The sequence below is a fragment of the Panthera pardus genome, unplaced genomic scaffold (genome assembly GCF_024362965.1).
Source record: "Panthera pardus isolate Hobbes unplaced genomic scaffold, ASM2436296v1 HiC_scaffold_8, whole genome shotgun sequence".
NCBI lineage: Eukaryota > Metazoa > Chordata > Mammalia > Carnivora > Felidae > Panthera > Panthera pardus.
The window spans coordinates 84,545,325-84,573,162 of NW_026527013.1; the positions used below are offsets into that span (position 1 = coordinate 84,545,325).

Here is a 27,838-nt window from a genome sequence, read left to right on the forward strand (position 1 = left end):
TAGGGTATATATAGTGCTTGGCATCACACATTTATTCATCCAGCAAGAACTGACAGTACACCTACTCTGTGCTGGCCACTGTGATAATCACAGGAGACGGCACTGTAAACAGACATGACCCTGGCCTCCAGGAGCTCAGAGCATAGGAGACAGAAACAGAAACAAAGGAGGAAACAAATAAAGAAACAAGGAAACTTCACACATTAGTAAGTTTTTGTTTTTGGTGTTTTTTTTAAGTAACAAAATAGTCTGATATTTCAGTGTTATAAAGGCATTGGCTCCCACTGGTATGGCTAGTGAGAGCTGTTTACATTTCTTCCCAGTGCGCATTCAGTGACCTCACTTTGCTAGGTTGCAATTAACCATTGTTAGGGTATTTATAGCAAGGGAATCCTCAAGAGCCATACATCAGGCGTTCCCTCTCCCTGTGTCCCAGAGATCCTATTGATATGTTTACCAGTACGCTACTGGGTGTAGTAGTGACAGGGATGTGAGGCGATGGGTAACAGAATGAATAAGTCTCCATGAGGCGATAGTTTCTGATTTGGGAACCTAATGATAAGAAGGAGCCAGTCCTTCTCATCCAGCGTCAGAGCATTTTAAGCAAAGAGAAGAACAAGGTCCTAAGGTTTGGAATGTTCAAGGAACAGATATATATAGATATATAGATATAGATATAGCTATAGATATAGATATAGATATATGCCATATATCTATATCTATATATATGGCAGATAATTTGTGAAAGTGACTATTTCTGAGAAGATACTAAGTTGGTGTTGCAGAGAATGACTGAATTATAAGCTTCTAGGTATTCATTATGTGATACTAATTTTCATAACTGGTTTATGGTCCAAGCGATCTAAAATCCAGAAAATTCCATTAGCTTGTGTAATGCTTTGACAGGGTTAGGAGGGGCAGAGGGACCAAGCAATTGGACTTGGACTCCCATGGGAAAACCTTAGAAACTGGATCAAAAACCAGAAGCCTGGAGAACGTAGTTGCCAAAGAGGAACAGCGATGACAGGACCGAAAACAAACTGCTTATGTTTGCCAAGAGTGGATGTGGATCCAAATCTTTGTGGCCACTTTATCCTGGTTTGATCTTTGGGTCATCTTTCAGAAAATTAACTATTGGTGGACCTGAGATTTGGGTGTAAATTTTGAAGGGCTTTATTTGATATTAACTTGAAAATATCCTGGCCATCTCTGTAATATCTATTCTAATTAGATATTACGTCTCACCACTTCTAATACTAAAAAAAATTTAAAGCTTTTATCCCACTGAAGTGAATTTTGCCTCACAAGTGGATACAGATAATTCATGTCACTTTCGTTGTTTTTCTACTTTTTAAAAGTATTCCCATTTTGTGTACATGAATGGGTTTACTAATTGTATTTTTATTAATTTTTCATTATTTAGTGGTACATCTGGAACCTGGTTTTAATGTTTAATAGTCCATCTCATCAACAATCCATAGGGAGAGGCAGTTAAATATGATGATGTTTTATAGCACTATGGTTTGGATTTCCAATTCTTGGTTCAAAAAATGAGTGGTTTTGGGGTGCCTGGGTGGCTCAGTTGGTTAAATAAGTATCTGACTTCGGCTCAAGTCATGATTTCATGATTTGTGGGTTCGAGCCTGCGTCAGGCTCTGTGCTGATAGCTCAGAGACTGGAGCCTGCTTTGGATTCTGTGTCTTCCTCTCTTGCTGCCCCTCTCCTGGTTGTGCTCTGTCTCTCTCTCAAAAATAAACAAACATTAAAAACATTTTTTTAGAAAATGAGTGATTTTGTACTAGCATTTCTAGAAAGGTCTTGATAATGTGACAGCAATAAAAATACTGGACTCATTTTCATACCCAAACCATGCTTATAAAACAGGCCTTGTTATTTCAGTAAATGGCATCACATTCAAATAGTTCTCCTCTCAATTATTTGCATCATTTTAAATTAAGGAAATGAATTAATAAGAGTATTTCAGGCAAATGAGAGAGTAGGAAGGCAAAGGAAATAGTATCCGTGGCACCTGTTACTTAAATTTAATTTAAATACATTTTCTTTTCTTTTCTTTTTTTTAAGTAGGATATCAGTTTCAAGTAAGAGGAAAATAAAATCTAGCTACCACCTGGTCAATACAGAGGCATTTTTCTTGGAGGAAGTATTGGGACTTAGGGTGGGGGGTAGGGTGCAGGGCTATAGGAAGGCAATAAGGGAAAGTAGCACCGACAGTGAGCTAGGAAGGCCTAGAAAGTATGCCTAAGGTTCACTGGGCTTGAATATGGGTTAGACCTTTCTCTGTTAAAAAAAAAAAAAAAAAAAAAAAAAATATATATATATATATATATATATATATATATATACACATATACATATATATATTCATATATATATATGAAAAATTAAAAAATATATATACATATTGAATATTTCAGTTGATGATTAGAAAAGACATTGTTCATACCTGAAATGCAAATCTTTGAAGGAGAATTGAGTTTCAATGATTCCAGTTGTTTTCACTCGAGAATGTAAAACATCTTGCTCATTTGGGACATATCCAGGAGCTGTGATTCTATCTACATCATTAAGGTAGCTAATACAACAACAAAAATAGCATATATTTTTAAAATTTGCATTTGAAGATACCAGGATTCAGTACAAATGAATTTTTACTTCAGGGTCCATTAAAATTATTAAACTCCAGACTGGTTCTCTCTAACCCTGCTCATCAGAGCTTGGTGGACAGATGCTGCAGAATACTAAGTGTGGCACACACATGACCAATGGAGGCCTCTTGTAAAGACATCTAGGTCTGGGTGCCTGGGTGGCTCAGTTGGTTAAGCATCTGAGTTTTGATTTCAGCTCTGGTCATGATCCCGGGGTCATGGGATTGAGCCTGACCTGGAGACCCGTGTCAGGCTCCTTGCTAAGTCATGGAGCCTTCTTAAGATCCTTTTTCTCTTTCCCTCTGCCCCTCTCCCCTGCTTGTGTACCCTCTCTCTCTAAAAAAAAACAAAAACAAAAACTAGATCAATAGTACCTTAGCCTGCATTTTATGAGGTGTATGTAACAGAATTGATGTTATACAGATATATTTCAGAGAAAAGTTCTGTTTCCAGGTTTTGATCATCCCCCAAAACGTCCTATCTTGTAATGGTAGTCACTAGATTATCTTCAAAATGCTGTAATTTGAATTTAGGCATTTTGAATTTTAAGGGAGTTATTGGTTTTCATAACTTGAAGTTTGTCCTGTTGTTCTCCATGGATTGTCTAGCTTAGGACTCTGGACCATTTGTATGAAGTGCCATGATTATATACAGTTAGCACAATAAAAGAAAATATTTTGATTTTCTTGCTGGTTCACGATGGAACTAACTCATGTCATTGCTGAGCCATTCAGGGGACAGAAGGCTGAACTTAGACATTGCACCCACTCCTATCTCTCTTCTCTTCCACCAATGTGTCAGTATCCTTACCTCTTTCCTGGACCACATATTTAAAAACCCTACTGTTAGCAAGCTGAGTACTGCCCTGGTTTTGCCCACAGGATCTAGAGGTGCTGAGAAGCAGAAATAGATCTGAGTAAGCCGTGTGCTCCACAAGAGTCTGTTAGATTAGAGGAAAGAAGCTGCTCTTTGCCTCCTTCTTGAAATCAGATCATGTTTTTAAACTAAAACAAAGTATCCCATTGCTTTAAAAACAGTTGAAAACCACAATTCTAGACTTTGAATATAAGGCTTTAGTAGTTTAGCAATATGGCTATTTCTGTGAAAATGTTTAATAGTGACAATAAAAGCCTGATAAGGTTTTTATGACAAAATTGGTCATTATATTAAAACTAAGTTTACATGTATAGCTAAATAGGAAGATTATGATGGGCATACATCTATCCAGAAAGAATTTGAGAGGTAGAATCCAGCTAAATATTAGTTATCATTCAAAAGTTGAATTTTTCAGGGTCTAAGTTGAAGAGTTGTTATGTGTTAGCACCTCACATCATGCCTTGAAAAGCAAAACTATTTTATCCTTTTTTAAAAAATAAATTCAACAGCAATATGGGTAATTTATTCTCGGAGGATCTTTCTGCTTTTGAGCTGAAACAAATTGAGTGAACGCCTCAAAGGGATTTTGGCTAAATGACAAATAGGTGATCATAGTTCAGAAACACATTTACGTATGATAGGAAAATTTATTACTGTGCTTTATTCTAATAAAGCTTAATTTTTCTTAAAAGCAAGGGACAAATCAAGAAACAGATATATCAGCAGAAAATATTGGAAGCTTTTTCCAGTTTATCTATTTTCTGTTTTGTGAAGCAAGACCCTTTGTGAATTCTCTGTTGACTAAGTCTGCACATACGGCTGGTCAGTTGATTCATGCAAGAACAACAAAAACATACCTGTCAACATAGAGATTCAATTCATTTTAATGATAGCTAAATGAATACTTTGGTAAAGACACTTTTAATGTACTTTCATTTGCATGTGTAAATGATTTCAAGCAAAGCAGAAGCATTAGCAGAGTGACAAATTTACATTTAAGAGGCCTGCTTTTAATGAATATGAGATTTGAATGCTCAGGCCTGTGGTCTAGAACTGAAACCAGAGGCCCTAAATACATATAGCTCAAATCAGTTTAAAAAAAATACCTGATACTTTTTCTAATCATGTAAAAATAATTTTTTTTCTGGTAAAGTCTTTGTTAAATATTAAAGCTTCTGGAATTTAAACAGCACACTAGATGGCCTCAATCAGTAAGCCATGAAGTATTAATAAAACTCTTTCCCCTCTTTGTCACTGTCATGCCCTTTTTCCTTCAGCTTCCTAGTAGTACAGGTGCGAGCAGGGAGGTGTTATGTTGCCAACAACATGCCCTTCCCTACTCTGATTAAGATTCACTACTTTGTTAGCCTAAACTTGAAGGGGCTCTAGGTTTGAGAAAATATAAGTATCCTATTTTGACCAAAACAAAACAAAACAAAAAAGGAACAATGGGGAAAAGAGCGAGAGGGGGAAAGGGAGAAGAGGAAGAGAAAGGAAAAGGGAAGGGAGAGAAGGAAAGAGGCCATTGCTCTATAAAATAAGTATGAAATAGACATGAGTGTGGGACTGATCTAATATGATATTTAGTTTCAAAATGTGAATGCAATTCAGTATTTGAAAAAACTCTGTTAATTTTTGGAAGAAAGCAATGGCCATTCAACTATTTTTCTTAATAAGTGTTTTCTTTAATCTTCCTTTTAAGGAACTTTGAGGGCAGGGAGTATTAACAATTTAAATTTTGGGTGGTTTTCAAATGAAAATTTTCTGAAACAGAGGTTGGGAGTGAAGGTGGAGAGGTGTTTTACTACTCTCTAAATCAATCAGGGTATTTAAAACCATTATTATATGGGCAATATTCACAAAATAGGTGCAAGTAGATACTGTGTAATGATGTTTAACGTGAACAGATAAATACTTTTAATATGAATCTATAACATGATAGTTCTGTAAAATATTTATTTTGTGTGTCAAAACAAAAAATCTGAAACTAAAGGCTAGAAGGTCTAGAAAATACAATACAGGGTCATTTCATCTTCCCACTTTGACAACACAATATATAATTTTTTCTGTTATTAAAGAGTAAAGTATTTGGTAAACATAATGATTAATATAATTGCAAATACACTTCTTACAATATTTGAATGGAGAAGTCATGCTTAATTGATAATGTATATCCAAAACCAAATATATTAATTACAGCTATTGAAGGGGTTCAGGACAACACCCCAGTTCCCCAGAATGTGTCACTTTGGTATGTGGATTATTTTGAGCTGAAGGCACTTGAGACCCTGCAGGCTGAAGAGAAATCTTGCCCCTCCCTTAACTGTATAGAAGAATCAAAACTGGGGGTCTTTCCCAGAATAAGTGTTATTAGGAGAGATAAATTTTATGAGTGACCCATCTATATGGCAGGGCAAACCTCTAATTACCAAACATCTGCTGTTATCCCCCTTTGAAGTTGATTCCTTCCCTCTGAAGTCCCAGGCCCCACCCTCTTCTCCTTAGTTCAGGATGACATACAGACCTCATTTTGCCTGTCTTTGGAATTTCCGTGTCTATGTGGTTCCCTGTATGTATACCAATTACATTTCATTTTTTCCTGTTAATCTGTCTTGTGTCAATTTGATTCTGAGTTCAGCTAGAGGGACCTTTGAGGGGATAGGAATTCTTGCCCCCCAACACTATCTCTCCTTCCTTCTCTAGCGTTTTGTTAAGCAAAATTTTATGAGAATATTCCACAATTAAATTTCTTATTGTGACTGCCCTTATCAACGATTCATAAAGAAAAATAGAGTTTTCTATACTGCACAGAGTTGTCTTAGTATTAAAATATGGCTAGGCACTGGGACACATAAAACAATTAAATGAGTTTAATAATCACATGATGATATTCCTTCTCTACTTCATCAAAGAGATGAGAGCAAGACTTTCCTCCAAGGGCTTTGGAATTTAAAATGAACATGAGTGACTAATCACAGAAGACTGTTGTTGTTAGCTTTTCCTAAAATTTATATAGTTTGTTTTCTCTCCATAATCCTTCTGACCATCACGATTAGAAAGCTGAAGTATCATGCAAGTTTCATTGTTCTATCCTCAAATAATCTTTCATTTGCTTCACTTTTACATCACCTTTTAAGTATTACTAACATGTTCTGTTGTGAGTTCATCAAAAGAACTGTATTTATACCTTTTTATATATGAGTATGCATGGACAGATACATAGAATAAGTAATTATATTAATTTGCATACATGTACACACATGCGTGCAGGCTTATAACCAGAGTATAGGTTAAGAACTGCTTACTAAAATAGAAATTTAAAATAATTTTGATAATGAAATTATAAATGGTATCATAACCTAATTTTATTGTGGCTGATAATTGCCTACTGGATGATATTAGCTGTGAAAATTATATAATCTTTCTTGAGACTCAAACAGTATCCCACAAAATACAAATGTTTTGAAAATCATTACTTTCTTCTAGAATTCTGTATCATGTTCATCAAACCAATTGAGTCAAAGAATGTGTCATCAATAAAATTATTTTAGAAGAATATTTAAGTAATATGATGAGAGACGAATGAATAGCCCAAAACACCAGTGTGTATGCCACCAATCTGCGTTTACATTGAGAACAGTGCACACAGATGAATCCTTTTCATTTGGGAGAAAATAGTTGCAAAATGTGGGTATTTTCAGGCAAATACTTTCAAAATTATTTTAAAAGCTCCTTTGCTTATAGTTTTACATTTCATGATGTCACCTTGATCTATATTTCTCTTCAACTTCTTTTTATTTTAGTGTAACAAGACGTAAAGCTATTTACTTTCCTCATTTGTGATGACAAATGTAGAGTCTGAAGAATTATAGTTTATTTATTTATTTATTTATTTAAATATTTTTAAAAAAATGTTTAACATTTATTTATTTTTGAGAGAGACAGTGTGAGCAGGGAAGGGGCAGAGAGATAGAGACACACACAGTCCAAAGTGGGCTCCAGGATCTGAGCTGTCAGCACAGAGCCCAACATGGGGTTCGAACTCACGACTGTGAGATCATGACCTGAGCTGAAGTCATCCACTTAACTGACTGAGCCACCCAGGCGCCCCTGAAGAATTGTAATTCTTAACTTAAATGTTTCAACTATAATTCCTGTTAAATGCATTCACTTACTAAGCTGCTGAGTCATTGAGGTGATATTCAGATGCCCTTTCAAAGCAGGTCTGAACTCCTGGGTCTCTCCAGAGTCTTTTTATCACATCAGCCAGTTCAGGTGTCATGCCACCATCTTGCAGAGTGTTCGCCATCACACAAAGTTGTCGTTGGTCTTCCTATAGCAATGTTTTTAAAAGAATGATAAAAATGTGTTGTTATGTGGAATCACATATCCTTTTAATAGGGCATTTCAATTTTATTCTTATTGGTTCTTTGCATGTTTATTTTTGAGGGAGAGCACAAGCAGGTGAGGAGCAGAGAGAGAGGGGGGATAGAGGATCCAAAGCAGGCTCAGTGGTGACAGCAGCAAGCCCGATGTGGGGCTTGAACTCACCAACCGTGAGATCACAACCTGAGCTGAAGTTGGATGCTTAATCAACGGAGCCACCCAGGCACCCTAAATTTTATTATTTTCATCTTATTCCTTGAGGTAATAATTCTGTTAATGCAATCTTAAATTTCCTTATTTTTAAAAGTGTTTATTTATTTTGAGAGAGAGAGTACACATAAATGGGGGCGGGGCAGAGAGAGAGGGAGAGAGAGAATCCCAAGCAGGGTCTGCACTGTCAACTCAGAGCCAGATGTGGGGCCCAGTCTCACAAACTGTGAGGTCATGATCTGAGCCAAATTCCAGAGTCAGATGCTTAACAGACTGAGCCATCCAGGCTCCCCTGAGTTTCCTTATAATGGCTGGGTGAAGAGTCCTCTATTATAAAATCTATGTAACCTGATTTGGTAAATTTAGGATATTTTAGGATATGTCATTAATTTCTGAATGTAATGTCAGAGGGGATAATGTAAACCGATTGAGTTTTCAGAGTCAAAATGCAAGGATAAAAGGGTAACAATTCTGATATAATCTGGCACTTCTCATTTTGATCATTGCCATGTATTTTCCAGGAAATAAAAATACCATGAAGGAATTAGAGATAACATGGAAAATAAAACTCAGTATAATTTACCAACAAGTATTGTTTACAATCATATAAATAAAGCCGCGATAACTATTTTGATATACACATGGTTTTTGGATATCTGTACAGGTGTTGTTTGCATGACTTTGAGGCGAATCAATAGGATAGAGGTGAAGATTTCATTAAGAAAATAGAAGAGAAGGAAAAAAAAAGAAAAAGAAAATAGAAGAGAAGGAAAAGAAAAGAAGAAAAAAATGAAATAAAGGGGGGAAAAAAAGCAGATATTGTGTTAGTCCTGATGGGATATTTGAAGGTGAGAAGGACAGAAGAAAATCAAACTTTATCAACTAAATAAAATAGTCAACAGTTTATCTAAACTAATAAAGCCATTTTATGACAAAAAAAAATTAAGGTTAAGAATTTAAGTTCCAAAGGAATTAAGTTATTGACCATGATACTGGACCAGGCAAATGAAGTCTGGGTTCAAATCCTTGTTGTCAGACTCCAAAGCTCATACTCTTTCTAGCACATAGTGTTATAACAAGTTATAAGACAGCGCCTATAATATCTCACAAAATCCTCACAGCACTAGTCACATAGACAGCATTTTTCTCCATTTTACAAATGAATCTAAAACTAGAAGGTTGATTTGCCAAACCAATAAGGACAATGAGCTTCAGAAGAGTCAAACCCAAACTACTTTGTACAATGTCAGGTGGCTACCAGTGAAGAATTATCAATGGGAACTTGCTGCTTTTCTGATACAAGTCAATTTATTATTTTAAAATAGTAAAAATGGCTTATGTCACCATTTTATTAAAAATCTGTTCTTTGTGGGGCACCTGGGTGGCTCAGTCAGTTAAGCGTCTGACTTCGGCTCAGGTCATGATCTCGCAGTTTGTGAGTTCAAGCCCTGCATCGGGCTCTGTGCTGACAGCTCAGAGCCTGGAGCCTGCTTTGGATTCTCTGTCTCCTTCTCTTTGCCCTTCCTCTGCTCAGCTCTGTCTCTCTCTCAGATATAAATAAACATTAAAATTTTTTTAAAAAAAATCTGTTCTTTGCATTAAAAACTAAAGTTATGTCTCTCCTTCTTAAAGAGAGGTTCTGTTAAGACTAAAAATCTTACTACATCTTTCTTCATATTCAGATTTTACTCCTAATCAAACAGATTACATAGATGAGCATTAACCAAAAATTGTAAAATGGCCAAAATCTAAAGATTGAACCCATTTTCCTATATTGGCATAGTGTAAAGTTTTAAATCCTTCTTCCCAATTAGTTAGATGTGAGAGAGCACTGCAAATCCAGCGAAATATGACCCAGCCAGTTTAGCTGGCATCATCCCATGTGCCTCCTTCACTATTAAGGTGTCATTCAGGACAAATGATGCAATGAAACAGCTGTTCGAACCAGTTTGTCCTTAAAGGGAAAAAAAATGACATGCCTTATTAACATATCTTTACAAACCAAGCTAATTTCTAATATACTCTTTCATTTAAATTTTTTTTTCCAATTTCAACCTAAATACACTTTATTTGAATAGATAACCATCATGAAAATCGTCTCACCTTGAACATGTAAATGTCATAAAGTGTTCTTCGGTCACCATTTCTTTTTTTTTTTTTTTTTTTCCCAACGTTTTTTATTTATTTTTGGGACAGAGAGAGACAGAGCATGAACGGGGGAGGGGCAGAGAGAGAAGGAGACACAGAATCGGAAACAGGCTCCAGGCTCTGAGCCATCAGTCCAGAGCCCGACGCAGGGCCCGAACTCACGGACCGCGAGATCGTGACCTGGCTGAAGTCGGACGCTCAACCGACTGCGCCACCCAGGCGCCCCCCGCCACCATTTCAATCCTAGTACTTCCCTCAAGGGCAGGCCATCCTACCAGTTTGGTTTTGTCTTTCAAGACCTTTTATTTTTTTAGTTTATTGCTTGCATAGAAAAGGCAATGATGGTGATTTTCAAACAGGGCTGTGCATTATAAGCATGTGAGGCACTCTTTAAAAATACTGCTACAAGGAATTCAACCCAAAGAAATGAGGCAGGAACTCTGGGTGTCAGGTTCTACAACGGTATTTTCAAAAATCTTCTGGGTGACTCAAATGAGCAGCCTGATTTGAGAATCCCTGGCAATACATAGTTTTCTTTACCCATAAATAATATGTTATAGGACATACTGTATTTTAATTCTGGAAGTTCTTCTGCAGTTATTGAAGGGCTGACATAGTAATTCAAAGAATCAAAATTCATATGGCTAAGGAATTGGACCCACCAATAACGTTTGAATTTTTTAAATATACATAATATCAAAATTAACAAGTATTATGAAAAGTTGTCTTTTTTTTGAACAGTTGTCTTCTACATAACTGCCAAAGTGATGGAAAATTGAACTCCAACTTATTATCTTACTCCCATATTTTAAAACCTCCAGTATTTCCCAGCACACTCAAAACCCAAATCCCATGTCATGGCTCGTAGTGTTTCACAAGTTTTGACCCATGTATTTTTTTTCAATTTTATTTCTCCTTCCCTCCCTCCCTCTCCCCCCCACCCCCGCTCTGTCTCTCAATCTCTTCCTTCCCCCACAATTTGTCTCTCTTTCCTCAAGATGCACCAGACTTATTACTGTTTCTCAAACTCAACAGCCCCCATTTGAGAGCATTTGAATGGCTGTTCCTCCACGTCTTCCCTGTTTCATTTAGGTTTCTTCCCAAATACCAGCCCCTCAAAAATGCCTTCCAGAGCCACCCTTTCTTCCGTTCTTTCCTTATTCTCTAGCCCCCTGCCCTCCTCCATTTTCCTTCATAGCACTTGTTACTACTTACATGCTGCATATTTCTTTATTTTGTATCTTTTATGTTAGACTATCACCACATGAAGGTGGTGATATTTTTTTTCTGTTCATTTCTACATCCTTAAGACTTACACCAGAACCTAATGCATAGTATTTGTCCCAGAAATATTGTAGAACAAATGAATCAATAAAATGAAATGTGTTAATTAGCTCAGACCTCTTGTTCTAAGGAAGCTTTAAAGGTTCTCCAATAATATCTCACATTTTTCAAATAGCTCTGAAGAGGTTTGAGTGGCATCCTGAAGAAATTTTATTTCCTTGTGATATATTTGGAAAAGCTTGGGAACTATGATGGTTCTGGAATGGCTCATTCTCTCAAGTTTGCATAGCTCTGGAACTATGTTGCAAAGAAAGAAAAATATATACTGTCTCTACAAGTTACCCATAATTTCTTCATAAATGTTAGGGACCTCAGGTGTTCCTAGAGTCTTGTGGAACTCATTCTAAACCCTTGAGTCATATTTCCAAAGATTGCAGAAAAAAATATATCAAGGAAAGAAGAGATATCACAACCTTATCATCTTGGGAATATATATATATATATATATATATATATATATATATATATATGCATATATGTATTTTAAACTTAGTTGATCACAGAACTTTATCCTGGAAAATTCTGAGAAATCACTGTTCTTTGGTTCATATTATAGGGTTCACTTTGTAGGATACTATCTCACAGATGGTCACAATACCCAAATCATGAGATAAAGTACTAAAACATTCAACATTCATTTAATGTTGGTCTAGAGGATGTTCTAGATGCTCTAAAATGGAATATGATAATATTCAGAGAGAACAAGTAGAAATTTACTAAATGCCTGTATTATGTCCCCTTCTTGTTTCTTCAACTTTACCCTTTACAAGTTCTATATTTATGAAATTAGTCTGTCAAATATTAATATAAGTAAAAACGAGCCCTCTCTTAGATGCATTCCCCTTCAGCTTCAGATACTATTTCTCTTTATATTCCTCAGCTATAGTTGCTAAAATGTCTTTAAACTGTTCCCATATCTTCTCATATCTCAACATAATTCATTGGATTCTGCATCCACAACTTTTCTAAAACCTGTCTCATGATACCCCCAGTGATCTTTGTATTATTAAATCCTGTAGGTTTTATTTTTTATTATTTTTTAAATGTTTGTTTAATTCTGAGAGGGACAGTGCATGAGTGGGGAAAGGGCAGAGAGAGAAGGAGACACTGAATCCAAAGCAGGCTCCAGGCTCTGAACTGTAAGCACAGAGCCTGTTGCAGGGCTTGCTTGAACTCACAAACCATAAGCTCATGACCTAAGCCGAAGTCTGACACTTAACCAACTGAGCCACCCAGGTGCCCCTGTAGGTTTTAAATATACTTCTTTTTGACCTCAAGACCTTTCAGCTTAGATAAGTACCCTTTGGAATATTGAATTCTGTGACTCCATATAACTTGGTTTTCCTCTTACTATCCAGCCATCTCCTCCAACTTTCTTATTCCTCTCAAATGACCAGCAAATGTTAGTTTTTCAGCACGTGTATCTAAGTCACTACTCTTCTTTACATGCTTATCTTCTCAGTCGAAGCATTTGAACTTTTCCATCCCACCCATTTCCTTAATATAAATTTTACGCTGTAGTATAATGCCAATGATACTGAGATTTAGATCTCTCATCAAATTATCTCCTTTGAACTTTAAATGCACAGTTCAACCACTTACACATGTGGACGTGTTACAGAACTTATAAACTCAACATTTCTTAAAAGAAACTTTATTATTATTATTAATTTATTATTCCCCATCCCCACTGGTGATAGTACTTCCTTTCTTGGTAATTCTTTCCACAAATGAGGATTTAGCTCCCCATTGAGCTGTACTACCCTTTTGCAATAGCTGATGCTTTGCAATTACTTGTTCAGCATCAGTCTTCCCTCTCTTTAGGGCAAATACTATTTCCATTTCATTTACTGCTGATTCCTCAGTATATTCCCAGTGTCCAGTCCAATGTCTGCTGTATAAATAAAGTTTAATGAAATATAATTTTTTTCAAATGATGTTGGATGTGTAGACTTCAATACATAAATTTTAATGAGCTTATATTCAAAGTGATTATCAGAGAGTAAATACTCAATATTTACTAGGATCTTACAATATTTGGGGGGGTTGTTTATTTATTTTGAGAGAGAATGAGAAACAAGGGGAGGAGGGGGCAACAAGCAGGGGAGGGACAACCCCAGCAGGCTCCCCAAAGTCAGTACAGAGCTTGATGTGGGGCTTGACCTCACGAACTGTGAGATCATGACCTGAGCTGAAATCAAGAGCCAGACACTTAACTGACTGAGCCACACAGTTGCCCCACAAGATTTTGTTTTTAAGTGGATTTCCTATATTTCTGTTTCCTTCTGTAATAGTCTTTGAAACTCAGTGAAAAAAACACTAACATTTCATGGATGAAGAAACCAAAATGTACAAAGATTAACTTGTCCAAATTTACAGAGCTATAATCAATAAAGCTCATGGAAACTTTTTTTAGGGTTCCTTCTCTCTCCGAATGGTAATCTGCATGATGTATGAATGGTAATATAAAAATATAGAAATTATATAAATAGACAGTTAAATTGAAAGCCATAGGACAACAGAACTCTGAAAGCCACACACATAGGTGAGATGCTTAGCAATTAATCTGTTAAAAAGTTTAAGGCAGGTATAGAGTATATTGATCTTAAAATCAAATACTGTAGAATTGTCACCAAAACTACTGTAGTTTTCAACAATTGAAATCGAAATTTGAGTTATGTAGTATCTGCCAGCTGTGATGTTTGGCATTTGAGGACAAAGGTCCTCCTGAGAAGTCATGTCGGTTGTTCAGTGCTGCATAAATCACTCTGTGTTTACCATTTAATGTACGCTTTGAATAAATTACATTCTTTTTAATTCTCAGCCTACTGGCAGCAATCTACAGAGTCTATTATTTTTACTCCACCTGCATGCAAGGTCATTAAGACTCTAACCAGTTGCAAATTAGCAATCACTTCTGACCATTAACAGTATTTTTGCAAAAATCCTTGCATAGGCAAAAGCACTCTAATGGAAGCCAGAAGAAGTGGGTTTTGCCCCCAAACATTAGCTATACAATGCTGGCCACATTGCTCATCCTTTTGACCCTGATTTTTCACATCTTTAAATATGAGACTTATATCAGGTTGCTTCTGAAGGGCTAATTTAAAGTCTCAGATTCTTAGGAACAGCCAGCGTCAGAGCTGTAACCAAACTACCCTTACATAAAAAAAAAAAAAAAAAAAAAAAAAAAAAAAAAGGATCATCAACTCATGGAATGGTAAAGAATGCAAAGATATTGGAGTTGAGTTCCTCCTGCAAGTTCCCCTTTTACATGTGAGAGGGAAACTGTAACTTAAAGAAGTAGGTGACTTACTGGAGCCAAGTTTGAGGAAAGCTAAAAATGGAAGGAGAGCCTAGCGGAACTCCTGACTCTGCCTTACAAATGATCTGCCCTAAGAACATACTTAGCATTTCTGTGCTCTTTGTTGGAAAATAGCAGAACAAGAAGAGGATTTACCATTTCCTTTAAAATTAACAGCATGAAAGTATTTTTCTTTTCATCCTGGCTTCCAATGGTAATTTACATGGTCGAACCCTAAACTCCAAGAGGAGTATAGGGAGAGGAAAGTACAAATGTCACATTCTTCTCTGTACTTAAAATGCTGTTCTTCTCTTTTTTATTGTAGTATAACAAGGTATCTAAGAGTTGCACTGGCAACAGTTCAATTGATATCTTCTGGAGGCAACCAGCTGCTCTTGCACGGGACATGTAAAAATAAGTGAGTTTTTCCTGTTGATTGTACACTATTACTCCTCTTTTGGGTGTGGGTAATTATTGTTCTTTGGAGAATACTATATAGTTATAGAATTATATTACAAAATATAAAATAGGATGAAATGAAACTATTTAGATGCTACCTTATAAACATAACTCTGCCTATCTGAGTATATTTATTATACAGCTTACTTAATCACACGCTTTGAATTCTTTTTTAAAAAATTGAAATTATAAAATAAAAATTTCCCTGCCCCACATTGCCTTTGTAATTATTGAACAATAATGAAAATTGTAATTTTTAGTAATGTTATTACTAAAAGTCTGCATGAAATGACTCATAATTCAACTTGGGAAATAAATGTAGAGATATTGTAGTTTGATTTTATGGAATAAATTCTTTTGTATTTAGGAAACATAACCAATATTTTTCTCTAATACAGTATATTATTTGATATTAGATTTGATTCCTAGGAAACCAGTTAATATTGAATAAGATTATAGCACACACTCAAAAAGAAAAGTTTCATGTAAAGAAAAAAAGGAAATCTCACACTAAACAGAATTAAAGTTTCCAAAATTCATAATTCATATTCTTAAATTTTTGGTGTAGATTAATACTAGAAATTTAGTTCTACCATTTTATGGCTCAAACTCCATTGTAGGACTGCAACGGTCATTATTTGCATACTTACTGCACTTCTGGGATTCACATAATCAATCCCAAGGGTAGTCATGGCTTTCACAATAGCTAGGATGGATTGCAATATGTTACTGTAAATTACTGCTTTGAACTCCATGCATTCTTGTTCACTGTAACCGTTCTTATGGATGATCCTACAATTTAAACATGAAGAGCTTTTGTGAGTTGAGCAATTGATATTTTTTATAATATTAAAACACATCAATAATAATTTGCTTGAATAAAATTACAGTATATATTTGTTACGAAAATATTGTCCATATATGTATGTTAAATCTGAACAGTTTTATGACTATGGATTTTTATTATCATTGGGGTCTAATGCACTATTTTTTTGAGCTCCCCATGCCAAATATAAAGAGGAATTAAAATTTGCTCTAGATAAACCACTATTTAAAATTGGTAAATCATGAGCATGTTACTTAGAACACTTGTTTATTTTCAAAAGAAAAATTTCCAGATTCCCAGGACAAAGATACAGAGTTCTCAAATTAGTCTTTATAACATGATGTCTAGAGGAAGTGAAGTACTTTAGTAGAACATTCATTTCTTTTCCTATCACTTAAGACACACTGGAAAATAGGAGTGCCTGTTTTCTATTCATAGCATTAACAAAGGCATCTTTTTTTTTTTTTTTTAATGTAGGTAATTACCTGCTGCTAAATTCCTTATTTTTCCATCTGTGTACGTGCCATTAGCTCTCATAGTGGAAATGCTCAGACATTTATTTGGCTGAACTCTTCTTTTCCTTCCACTCATTCAATCAGAACTCAGTTTTACTTATCCTTTCGGAATAATAGATTAAAATAGATTTACCTTCTAAAAGCTAAAATCTCTGCATATGCTTATTACTTTATTGTCTATTGTATAATATGTTCTTGTTCCTTTCTAGGTTTGTTTGGTTTTGTTTGTTTTTGAAGTGTCTTATATTCATTAGCCATCATTTTGGATGTCATATTATGAAGGATTTGTGTTTTATCTATACACAGAGAGACGTTAGCATGAGGAGGAAAAGAACACTAAGGCCCTTAAAGATATTAAAACCTTCAAATATAACAATTTCTGAAGTGAAAAGAGTAGAGGCAGAACCTATATCCATTATTTGTTGTTTTTAATGTTTGATTGCCAATAATTGCTGTGTTTCTATTTTCAACATGGCCATGTTTATCTTGCTATATTAAACAAACAACTTTAATAAGTAAAAAAGTAGACCACTAAAGGTTGTGGAAAACATGCAATAAAATGTCTTTATAGATAGCTCAATAATAAGTTCATTAAAGAAATCTCAGTTCTTTGTAAAAAAAATGAAATTGGAAAATTATTTAATTATTAAATTAAAATGGCAGTTAGGTTTTTCTTTCTGGAATAAGTTCTTATTCCTATCCTTTCATCACAGGATAAGGAAACATCACAAAGCAAAATGGTGAATGTATACTTTAAAAAATCCAGCTGTAGTGGGACTTTAAGTAACACTGTTTTTCCAGGGAATGCACAAATACATTTCTGTGACATAGAGCTTTCTATCTGCCAGTTGATTCCTAAACCTGTTCAAGTTAGTGAGCTTCTACTGGAAATTTTCTGTAACATACTGCATTGTGTACTGAAAAGAATTAATGAATGACACTTTCTCTCCTCCCCCAAAACATATAGACTAGAGCTCCACTGTCTAATATAGTAGCTACTAGACATTATTTAAAAGTAAATTAATTCTGGGGCACCTGGGTGGCTCAGTTGGTTGAGCGTCTGACTTCGGCTTAGGTCATGATCTCACAGCTCGTGGGTTCGAACCCCGTGTCTTGCTCTGTGCTGACAGCTCAGAGCCTGGAGCCTACTTCTGATTCTGTGTCTCCTTCTCTCTCTTCCCCTAACCCATTAGCATTCTGTCTCTGTCTCTCTCAAAAATAAATAAAACAGGGGCCCCTGGGTGGCTCAGTCGGTTAAGCGTCCGACTTCGGCTCAGGTCATGATCTTGCAGTTTGTGAGTTCAAGCCCTGCATTGGGCTCTGTGCTGAGAGCTCAGAGCCTGGAGCCTACTTCTGATTCTGTGTCTCCCTCTCTCTCTCTGACCCTCCCCCGTTCATGCTCTGTCTCTCTCTGTCTCAAAAATAAATGTTAAAAAAATAATAAATAAAAAAATAAAAACATTAAGTAAAAACATTAAAAAAATAAGAGTCAATTAATTCCTCCTTTACATTAGCCAAATTTCAAATGCTTAATAGCCACATGTGACTAGGAGCTTCCATATTGGAAAATGCAGATAGAATCTTCCTGTCATCACAGAAAGTTCTATTGCAGAGTACTGGATTATATAGGAAGGTAGGGCATAAAATTTCACTTTTGTACAGTGTGAGAGTGTATTACAACAATGTCTGAATGTGGTACAATAAACTAGAAAAGAAGAAGCCATAGACTTTATTGGGAGGAAGTCTAAGAGACTGGGGGGAGACTGCCTGGGGCAGTGATTGATGATCGGTTCATTATTCAAGGAGGAGTAGTTATTTCCAGATAGCGAAAAGGAAGAACATTCTAGGAAGAACAATCAGTACGACCGAACAGATGGTTACAATTACCAAACTTTCAGTGTGTGCCAAGCACTGTTTTAAGTGCTTTATATGTCTTCTCATTTCTTGCAATAAGTAGTTTAAGGTAGGTAAAATTATTACATACATTTTACAGGAAAGAAATGTAGGCATAGATAAATGAACCACCACCCCTAACTTAGTACATGGTACAGTTGAGCAATAAACGCAGTCTGATTTTGGAGCCCCTGATCTTAGCTGCTAAGCTGTATGCCTTCTGTCATACATTAGTCCAAAGCATTATGCAAGTTCAGCATCTCATGTAGAAAGCATGAAGGGGGAGGGAAGTCATAGGACATAGGACATCAGAATGAAGAGGTAGATAAGAGCTGGATTCTCAAGTGTCTTATGTATCATGCCAAGCAGTTTGATCTTGATAGTTTGTGAACAGTACGATTCAGGAAAGACATACACTCTTTTTAAAAAGCGATCAGTTGGTGTTACTGTGGATACTGCAGTGGAGGAAAGAAGAGGGAGGTAGAAAGTCCTTAGCAGGATATTGCATTAATCCACTTCAGAAATGTGAGGTTTTTAAACTAAGGCAGTGACAATAGGGATGAATAACACCCTTGAAGATGTAACTTGTGTAGATGTGACAAAACTTGGTGAGAAGGTGAGCGTCTTCATATCTACACCCAGATTTATTGCTTTAGAGGCTGCCGCCGCTGCTGCTGTTGCTGCTATAATTAAATGTAGGGAAACAGGCCAGATGGAGAGATAAGTTAGTGTTGTTTTTTGAACAGGACCTATCCACAGAATATGGACATAGATATACCTGCTTCCCTAGTTTAGACAAAGTGAATTTGAAAGAAATATTCTAGGACAGTCTGGGACAGATGATAGCAAAAATCACTGGACCTTAGCAGTTTTCATCTGAAGGTATAGAGTAAGCAGAGAAGGGGACCTAGTACATTAGAGGCGCCAGCAGTTAAGATGTAGTCAAAGAATCTGGGAGTAAAGCAGGTGGTTAGGAGGTAAACTGGGAAAGAGTTATTTTAGAAGCCAGAGTAAAGTTTGAGAAGAGAAAAGCCCAGTGCAGTCAAACAATTAAAATAAGGACTCATGAGCATTCCATACAACATGGCAATTGGGAAATAATAATTGACATTTATAGGGGCAATTTTTTTGGCATGCTGGAGGCAGGCATGATGGAAATGGTTTAAGAGTAAATGGAAGGTGGAAGAGTAAAGAGAGCTAATGTTGACTATTCCTTATAGAGTCTGCTGAGGAAAGGAGGAAGAAGTAGCATCAGGAGACTCTGTTAATAATAGAAGCAATATTTGCTCATTGTAGAAAATGTGAAAAACCCAGCAGTGTTCAAAATGAAGGTTCAGTTTAACTTTAAATCCCAGTATTGAGAAGCAAATATCTTTGAACATTGGAATATTTTCTTCCATTTAAAAAAATTATCTATTTTGTTATAGTTGAGGTAAAGATGTTTATGGAATCTTGTATCTTTGTGGTGCAGTGAATATAAGTATTTTCTGCTATTAAAACTTTCTCATTTGCATACAACTTGTAAATGGGTGTAAAATATTACAGTTGAAAAGTGGATAGTCCCATACTTTCACAATCCATTTCCCTATGTTTTATTTTAATTTAGAGTATTTTGTTTTACCTCATATATCATTATTTTAAATAAGACTAGTCCAAATCTCTCGGTGCATAACTGTTCATATTTTCATGTTTATATTATTTTATTTTTGTACTTTTAAAAATTTAAATTATTTTATTAAAATTCTCAGAAATATAGTTATTATTTTCCCAGGTTGCGGTGTAGATTGCAAGAGTTATTTCTATAAATCTGCTTTAACAAATAATTTTACGATTAGTAATGAAAAATATTAACTTGTCAAACCTCACCCTTATTGAGTAATATTATTTAAAATTGTTTGCTAATTTACTAAGATGAAGAATAGCTCATTATAGATGTAAACAGACATTAATTTTGTCTTTGTGAATTGTCTGTTCATAGTGTCTTACCATTTGTATTTATTGGGCAGCTTATTTTTTTTCTTACCAATCTATATTTTCTTACCAATCTGTATATCATATATCTCTCTATATATCTATATATCTGTATGTACATATTATTATAGTCAGTTATCTATTATATTTATTATAGATTTTTTGCTAGTTTTCTATTTTTGTTTAATTTTATTTATGGTTTAAGATATTTAAAAGTTTTAATTTTTAGATAGCCAAATAATTGATTATTTCTTGTTTTACTGCATTTAACTTCACAGAGAATGGACAGGTAAAAAGGGTAGGGGGAACTCAAGCATGATTTTAACCAGAAATAAAATAACAGGTGAATTCAGTGGTAGTGTTACAGGGTGTGCAAGATGATTTGGGATGCAAGGATGGAACTGAGAACACAAAAGCAGTACGAGCACTGGTCAGGATAGAGGCGTGTCCTGTTCTTCAAAGATGGGAGAAAAGGTATAAAAAAATTGGTTGCAAGTACAGATATCAGGGAATTTGAAAAGTGGGACTTATATAATTGCTGATATGGAACTTACATGACATTAGTACCTAAAAAGAAAGGAAAAAAAACAGTGTTTTACATTCTAAATAGATAATTGTATCATTAACTGGGATGATTTCCTCATGTGACCTATTCCAAAGAGCAAGATCCTCCAAAAGGTAATTAAAAATAAGCTAAAAAAAATGATCATTTTCTCCTATAGCAATAGTTGTCCTTTAGAATTCTTCAGCAGTGACAGTCATGAGATATTACATAATCATCTCCACTTATCAATTGAAATTTTATTTGTTCAGACATTATATTCTTGGATTTTAGGACCTTTATATTTGTTGTCTCATCAAGAAATTCATGCCTACTTATTTCATTATAAAGAGGAAAGAAAAATGCAAAAAAAAATGAAATCCATGATAGTAATAACTTTACATAAACATTTTATTCTCAGGTAGGTTAAATGCCAATTGGGTTGAAATTATAATTCCCTCCTAAATTCAAATGAATCTTTGACATATTTTGAAATGTTTATGGCTTATGCCCACCATATTGAAACCCTAGATTATACCCAGATTAATATATTTAAAACATAACTGCTTCTAGTAGGCATCTTGTTGAGAGGCAAAATTAAAAAAAAAATGGAAATGACAATATTACTCATCAGTTATGCTCTCTGGTAAAGGGTTGGAGGGAAATTTTCACAGGAATCATGACTGCTCTGCTGCTACCTGGATATATGGACCATCAATCAGATTTCAATCTGATTTCAATATTTTTCAATCAATGAAAAATATTTCTTTTAAGACTGGTCAACTACACAGACAGACATCAAATATCAAACATTTAAAATAGCGTGTACTTACTTCATTTGTTTAACAATTGTACTTTTTCCAGATTCTCCTGCTCCTGAAACAGAAAGGTGGGAGTGTTATCAATTGCTACCCCAAATCTATATAGATAATAAAACCTGTGATTATCATTTTCTGATGAGTAAATCTTTAACAGACAACTCTCCTATATAAAGAAGGACAATCATCTCTGTCAGGTCTTGAAAGGCATTAGCTGTCTACTTTCTAGGATAGCTGATGAAAATAAAATCCTTCTATATAGTTGTTAATCCAGATATAGGTCTGGCTCCAAGATGAAGGGTATCTTCTGAAACAAGAAATGTATACTTTCAGAAAAAAAAAATATTATTGAGTTTGAACATAGTTTGGAAAGTCCATATCTCCTGGGTTTGCACCCCAAGGAAAGTGGTCCCATCTTGATAGGCTCTAGATCAACTATGTATCTCTAGATATACACTCCATATTGCCTCATATATCCTATTTGATTAAGTGGCAGTAAAAAAAGAACATGAGACAATAGTCTTTTATTTCCAGAACTGTTTGAAGCTATTCTAATTGAAGAATGGGCTCTTACCTTTATCATTATGTTTACCTTGGTGCACAGGTGTTTTCTCTTTAAATAAAGTAAGTTAATAACACTAACAACACTAAGCAAACCAAAAGAGACTACAGATAACAATGATGTGGGAATATCCAAAAATGGGTTTCATGTTCCAGGGAAAGGAGCAGGGAGTGGCAATAATATAGAGAGCCAGTTGGATTTATCTGGAACATTTGTTTTAGTTAATGATATACAATATGCAAGTTTATTTTGGTATGTTCAGCAAAGATAATATAGAGGGATATAAAATTCACATAATTTTTAAAATATAAAACATGAACCTTTGATGAAAAAAATCTGTGATTGTTTCCAGCTATGTCTCAAGGCCTTTTGAGTATATTTCTTGAGTCTGCCTTGCCATTAATGGGTATTTACTTGGGAAATGAAACTCAAGAAGTACTGACATGAAGTGACCTAGGTTTGTGGGATTGGCTCCGTCTCTGTGTGTGTGCATGCACATGTGTGCACTTGTGTGTTTGAGTATGGGTGAGATATCTTTGGTAATTTCTTTAGCTCCTTAATTTCCTTATTTACAAACTGAGAATACTGACCTCCCAAGATTATCAGAAGAGTATAATTAAGCATGAAATTATTTGCAAACTTACAATGCAAAATAAAGCATAAAGCTTGTACTTAAGAATCCAAGGATGTAAGAAATTTTGCAGTGTTTTGTAAAGAGAACAGTGTGAAGATACCCTACATGTATTAAATAAGTGATGCTGAAGCAACTGGATGTTCATGTTGGAAAAGAACACTGATTCTTATATGACAACGAAGCAAAAATTAATTTGAATTGATTCATAAACATATATGTGTTTGTGTATATACTAAAACTATAAAAGTTCTGGGGCAATACGTAGATGAGAAATCTTTGCAAACTTGAAGTAGCCAAAATGTTCTTACATAAGTTTAAAAAAAAATCCCAAACAACAAGAAGTCAAAAATTGATAAATTGGACTTGATCAAAAATTTTTAAGATCTAATAGCACCATGATATCATTAATATATGGGTGTTTTATCAAGTAGGATATTACATATATATGGTTATTATATGATATATATAGTTATATTTTAAACAGGATAAATGCAATGGGACTCAGGAGTATTCAAATAAGAGTGTGTATTATAATGATGGATAATGAAAGGATGACTACCATGTTTAGATTCTAAAACGGATATGACTCTTGAGAGTGAAAATGATGAGAAAATTTGGTTAAAATTACTACAATATAGCGGTGCCTGGGTGGCTCAGTCGGTTAAGCATCTGACTCTTGATTTTAGCTCTGGTCATTATCTCATGGTTCATGGGATCAAGCCCCATGTCAGGCTCTGCACTGACAGCACAGAGCCTGCTTGGGATTCTCTCTCTCCCTCTTTCTGCCTTTCCCTCGCTCACGTGCATGCATTCTCTCTCTCTCTCAAAAAAAAAAAAAAAAATTACTACCATATGTAGAACATATTGTATAGAGTATAAAATGGAGTATAAAAACACACTTTTTAGTGTATTTATCTATGAGTCCTGGACATGTGAAGGACGAGGTGGGGAAGGAGCAAATCAGGCAACTACTTGAACTTTGTATGTTCTGACTTCATAGGAGAAAAGCGGAGTAAGCAAGAGTTGGTAAAGCCTGATAATGCAGAGTTGTTCATAAAATTTTTAGATACAATCACCAACAAATCTTGAAAGTATTGGGAAATTAAGTATTTTATAATTGATATGAAATCATATCTTTTAGAATATATCCTCAGGTTACGACTAACCCTTATCCAAAGATATATGACATTGAAATATGGTATTGATCAAAGACCTCAATTAAAATACCAAGAGTAGATTTTTAGCTTTATCTTCCTAATTTCTGTATATCTAAGAGAGGCAAAGGGCTTGGTATATCCCTGCAGCTCCAGAAATTGGGTCACAAAACATGTTCGAAGTCTCAGTGTGCCTGTTAATTTTGGACAGATTTCAAAGTAGCACAGCTAAGGCAGCTTTAAAATGTCCCAGGAAAAATCCAAAATCAGGAAAACTCATAGACCTATGTCTCTTGCCAGCATGGTAGCCAACTGCCTTGTCTTACCTTTGTTTTTATATAAGCAAAGGGAATATGGCTTTTGGTAACCCTGAATCTCAGAATTATATTTAAATTTATATCAAAATACATATTGAACCAGAAGACCCTGACTACTCTGTTTAAAATTTCAACTTTAATGTCACCCACTTTATTCTTCTTTCCCTACTTCACATTTTCCTAGCACTTAACTTATTCTACAGATTTACAAATTATTCACATGCTGTTTTAAATTTTTCTTTTCTGTCTTCCAACACTGAGAGGCAAACTGCACAAGGGCAGAGGTCTTTGTTTTGTTCACTGATGTATCTGAAACACCTAGAACAGTGCCTAATAGTAGACTCTCCATGCAACAAATGGATTCTTTAAACTCATATTTCAAAATTTTGCCCTCTCTGTTGTATATTATATTTTTCACATTGAAACATTTCTGCCTGACTGGCACTGTTTTCTTAAGCTGTGATAAACAGATATCACTACACCCAGGTTTAATTCTACTTTACAGCAAATTTGTTTTATCTCAGGCCTATCTCCATGTATCTAGTTTCCGTAGTTCTCTGAAATACCTGCCCACCTTATATACCAAGGATATCTAGAGGAAAAGCTACAGGAAATAAAATTTCATTGCCTGGTGGTGATGTATGGATTCCTGCTCTTGGGTAAGCCTCCAGCATACTTCTTTGTGTGGTTTTATGCAAGTGTGGTCTACACCACACAGTGTAAAATTTGACAAATGCAAAATCTACCACAGCAATTGGCTAATCGTTCTTCATAGACTTTTAAAAATATAATCAAACATGAACTGACAGATGGGGCATAGCCATCTCATTGAATAGAGATTGCTATGTCCAAGAGTAAAACCTTTGAAGATAAAATAAAAATCACATTGAAATATCACCTCACCAATTTTCAGAAGACAACTGGCTATATTATTTTGCATGGCTGAGTGTTGTTTGCAAGAGCTGTAAGAACAAATCAATGAGCTTTGTACACTATCTTGGTTCGCTGGCTTCGGAAAATTTGCTATTTCATTCCAGGCTGTGAATCATTTTGAAAAAAAAATTATCAAGCAAGATTATAAAAGTGTTATTGGCAGCCAGATATTGGATGTACAATGCAAAGATTTAGAAAAATGGCAGAATAATCTGCCCCCATCCCACTAGTTTGCTTTAATTGTTCTGACAACCACAGCTGGCATTACAGACCATGAAGAAGCAAGACAAAAAAAACACACAGGAGGGAAAATCCAAGGTTTCTTTTTCTAGGGATGTAATACATTCATGCAAATAAAATGCCTTGATGGAAACCCCCCCCCAAAAAAAATCTATTCTTGGTAGTTTTTGTTTTAAACTCTCTAATAGTAGTTGTGGACAGTAGAAATTATAGCATCTTCGTACACAGGTCACAGATTTGGAGAATATCTCACTTTTCCAAATATTATATATAATACACACATATATATATGGAAAACATATATAAACATATATATACATATATATGTATATATATGTGTGTGTGTGTTTGTGTGTGTGTGTGTATATATATATGTATATATATATGTGTGTGTGTGTGTATATGTATATATATATATATATATATATATATATATACACATTTTGTTGTTGTTATATGGAAAAATATAGACTTACAGGGACATGGGAGCGAAGCTAATGGGCCCAGCAGAAACTCCATTGCTTGTTCATGCAGGTGTATTTAGTGTTGTATTTTGTTCAATCAGAATGGAGATACTGGGGGGAAAAACTTCAGAGAAAATCTGAGACTCTTGAGAAAGAAAACTCACCTCTATTAATTTAATTGGTAATCATACTGATAACACTATGACCTGCCAGTTTCCAAAATTATTTCTGAGGCTATAGTGTACCTTATTATATATTCTTTATAGTTTAGCTGGTCATTCATGACCTTTCTTAGGTAAGCAGAATAATCACATTAAAAAACATAGTACGTAGTTTTTTATGAAACTTCAAATGAAATAGTATTTTCTTTGGAAGACTTTACAAAAGGTATCTGGATCATTCCTTGCTCTACGTAGTGACTTCGGTCTTCTATGAGAAGGTTCAGGATAGTTAGCTACAGCATTAACAGGAAAATTCCTGAAGAGAAGTCAATCTCTCTAAAATCTTATTTTTTGAAACTCTATTATAAAGTCATTTCAGAAAGAAGTTATCAAATCCCATTCTCACAATGATTCTGGGCGTTAGTTCACAATAGCCATTCCATTCTTGTACGATTAGATCATGTTACAGAGTCAAATATAGCATCAAAACGGCATGTTCACATAGAGCGTCCTGAAATAATCTGTTCCTTCCAAACTGCTCATCACTAAAATTATTTTCTGGGTCAAGGGGTACAGAGGGAATTTTACTTCTTGGGAGTAGATAATGTCTCAAATAATTAAATATTTAGGTTTATGCTTCATATTTTGACACTGAAATTATTAAGAATTAGAGATTTTATTCCACATTTTTATTTGTAAATATTAAAAAAAATTAAAGCTACACAGTATCTATACTTGTAACTGAACTTCAGCTGAACACATTCCAGGCTTGCTTGTTCATTTGTACAACTTGTTAAAAGAGGCAAAACGAGAATAAACACTTCAACTTATGGTCATGCATAAGATTTTTTATGGGTAGTTTTAAAAATCACATAATTGTACAGTGGAATCAAACCTTACAAATCAACCAACTATGCAGATCTCTTTTATGAATGAGTAGAAATTATGATACTCATCTAAAGTTCCACATCTAACTTAAAACAGAGAAACTGTGTCCTCTGACTCATATTAATGCCTTAGTGTTGCTTTCTTTTTAAATATGTACTGGTAATGTCAATATCAAAATTATTTCACATAAATTATTTTAAACTCCCTCATTTTAAATTAACATGAAAGCAGTGTACTTTTCATAGATACTGGAATGCAGTGTCTGCTCATCATTCATTTATAGACTGTAGGCATGGAAGACATTTAGGTTAGCCCTTTTGAACCAACTTAATTTCACTGCCCTCACTTTTCCTCTTCCATTATAGAGCACCAACAAAATCATCTCTCTCTTTCACAGGAAAACCCTTCAAATAATCTAGACTGAGGGTGGGAAAATGTAATAAGCATAGTCACATTTTATAATTAAACAAATGTGGGCTTGCGGTTGTTTCAGATTTTGGGTATCTTGATCAAATTTAATCAGCGTCA

General features: G+C 34.9%; 1 protein-coding gene and 1 long non-coding RNA gene across 2 annotated transcripts in view; one reads left to right on the forward strand and one right to left on the reverse strand.

Annotated features, from left to right (window-relative positions):
* GNAT3 (G protein subunit alpha transducin 3) overlaps nucleotides 1-27,838 on the reverse strand; it is a 60,316-nt gene that overhangs the window by 14,198 nt on the left and 18,280 nt on the right. Inside the window, exons 2-5 of the mRNA XM_019451298.2 lie at nucleotides 21,973-22,015; nucleotides 16,044-16,185; nucleotides 7,718-7,875; nucleotides 2,465-2,593 (exon numbers count right to left, since the gene is read on the reverse strand). Coding sequence (XP_019306843.2) covers nucleotides 2,465-2,593; nucleotides 7,718-7,875; nucleotides 16,044-16,185; nucleotides 21,973-22,015 — 472 coding nt within the window. The remainder of the gene's footprint in view (nucleotides 1-2,464; nucleotides 2,594-7,717; nucleotides 7,876-16,043; nucleotides 16,186-21,972; nucleotides 22,016-27,838) is intronic.
* LOC128775707 (uncharacterized) overlaps nucleotides 14,962-27,838 on the forward strand; it is a 34,632-nt gene continuing 21,755 nt past the window's right edge. Inside the window, exons 1-2 of the long non-coding RNA XR_008420683.1 lie at nucleotides 14,962-15,148; nucleotides 15,260-15,352. This is a non-coding gene — a long non-coding RNA (uncharacterized LOC128775707). The remainder of the gene's footprint in view (nucleotides 15,149-15,259; nucleotides 15,353-27,838) is intronic.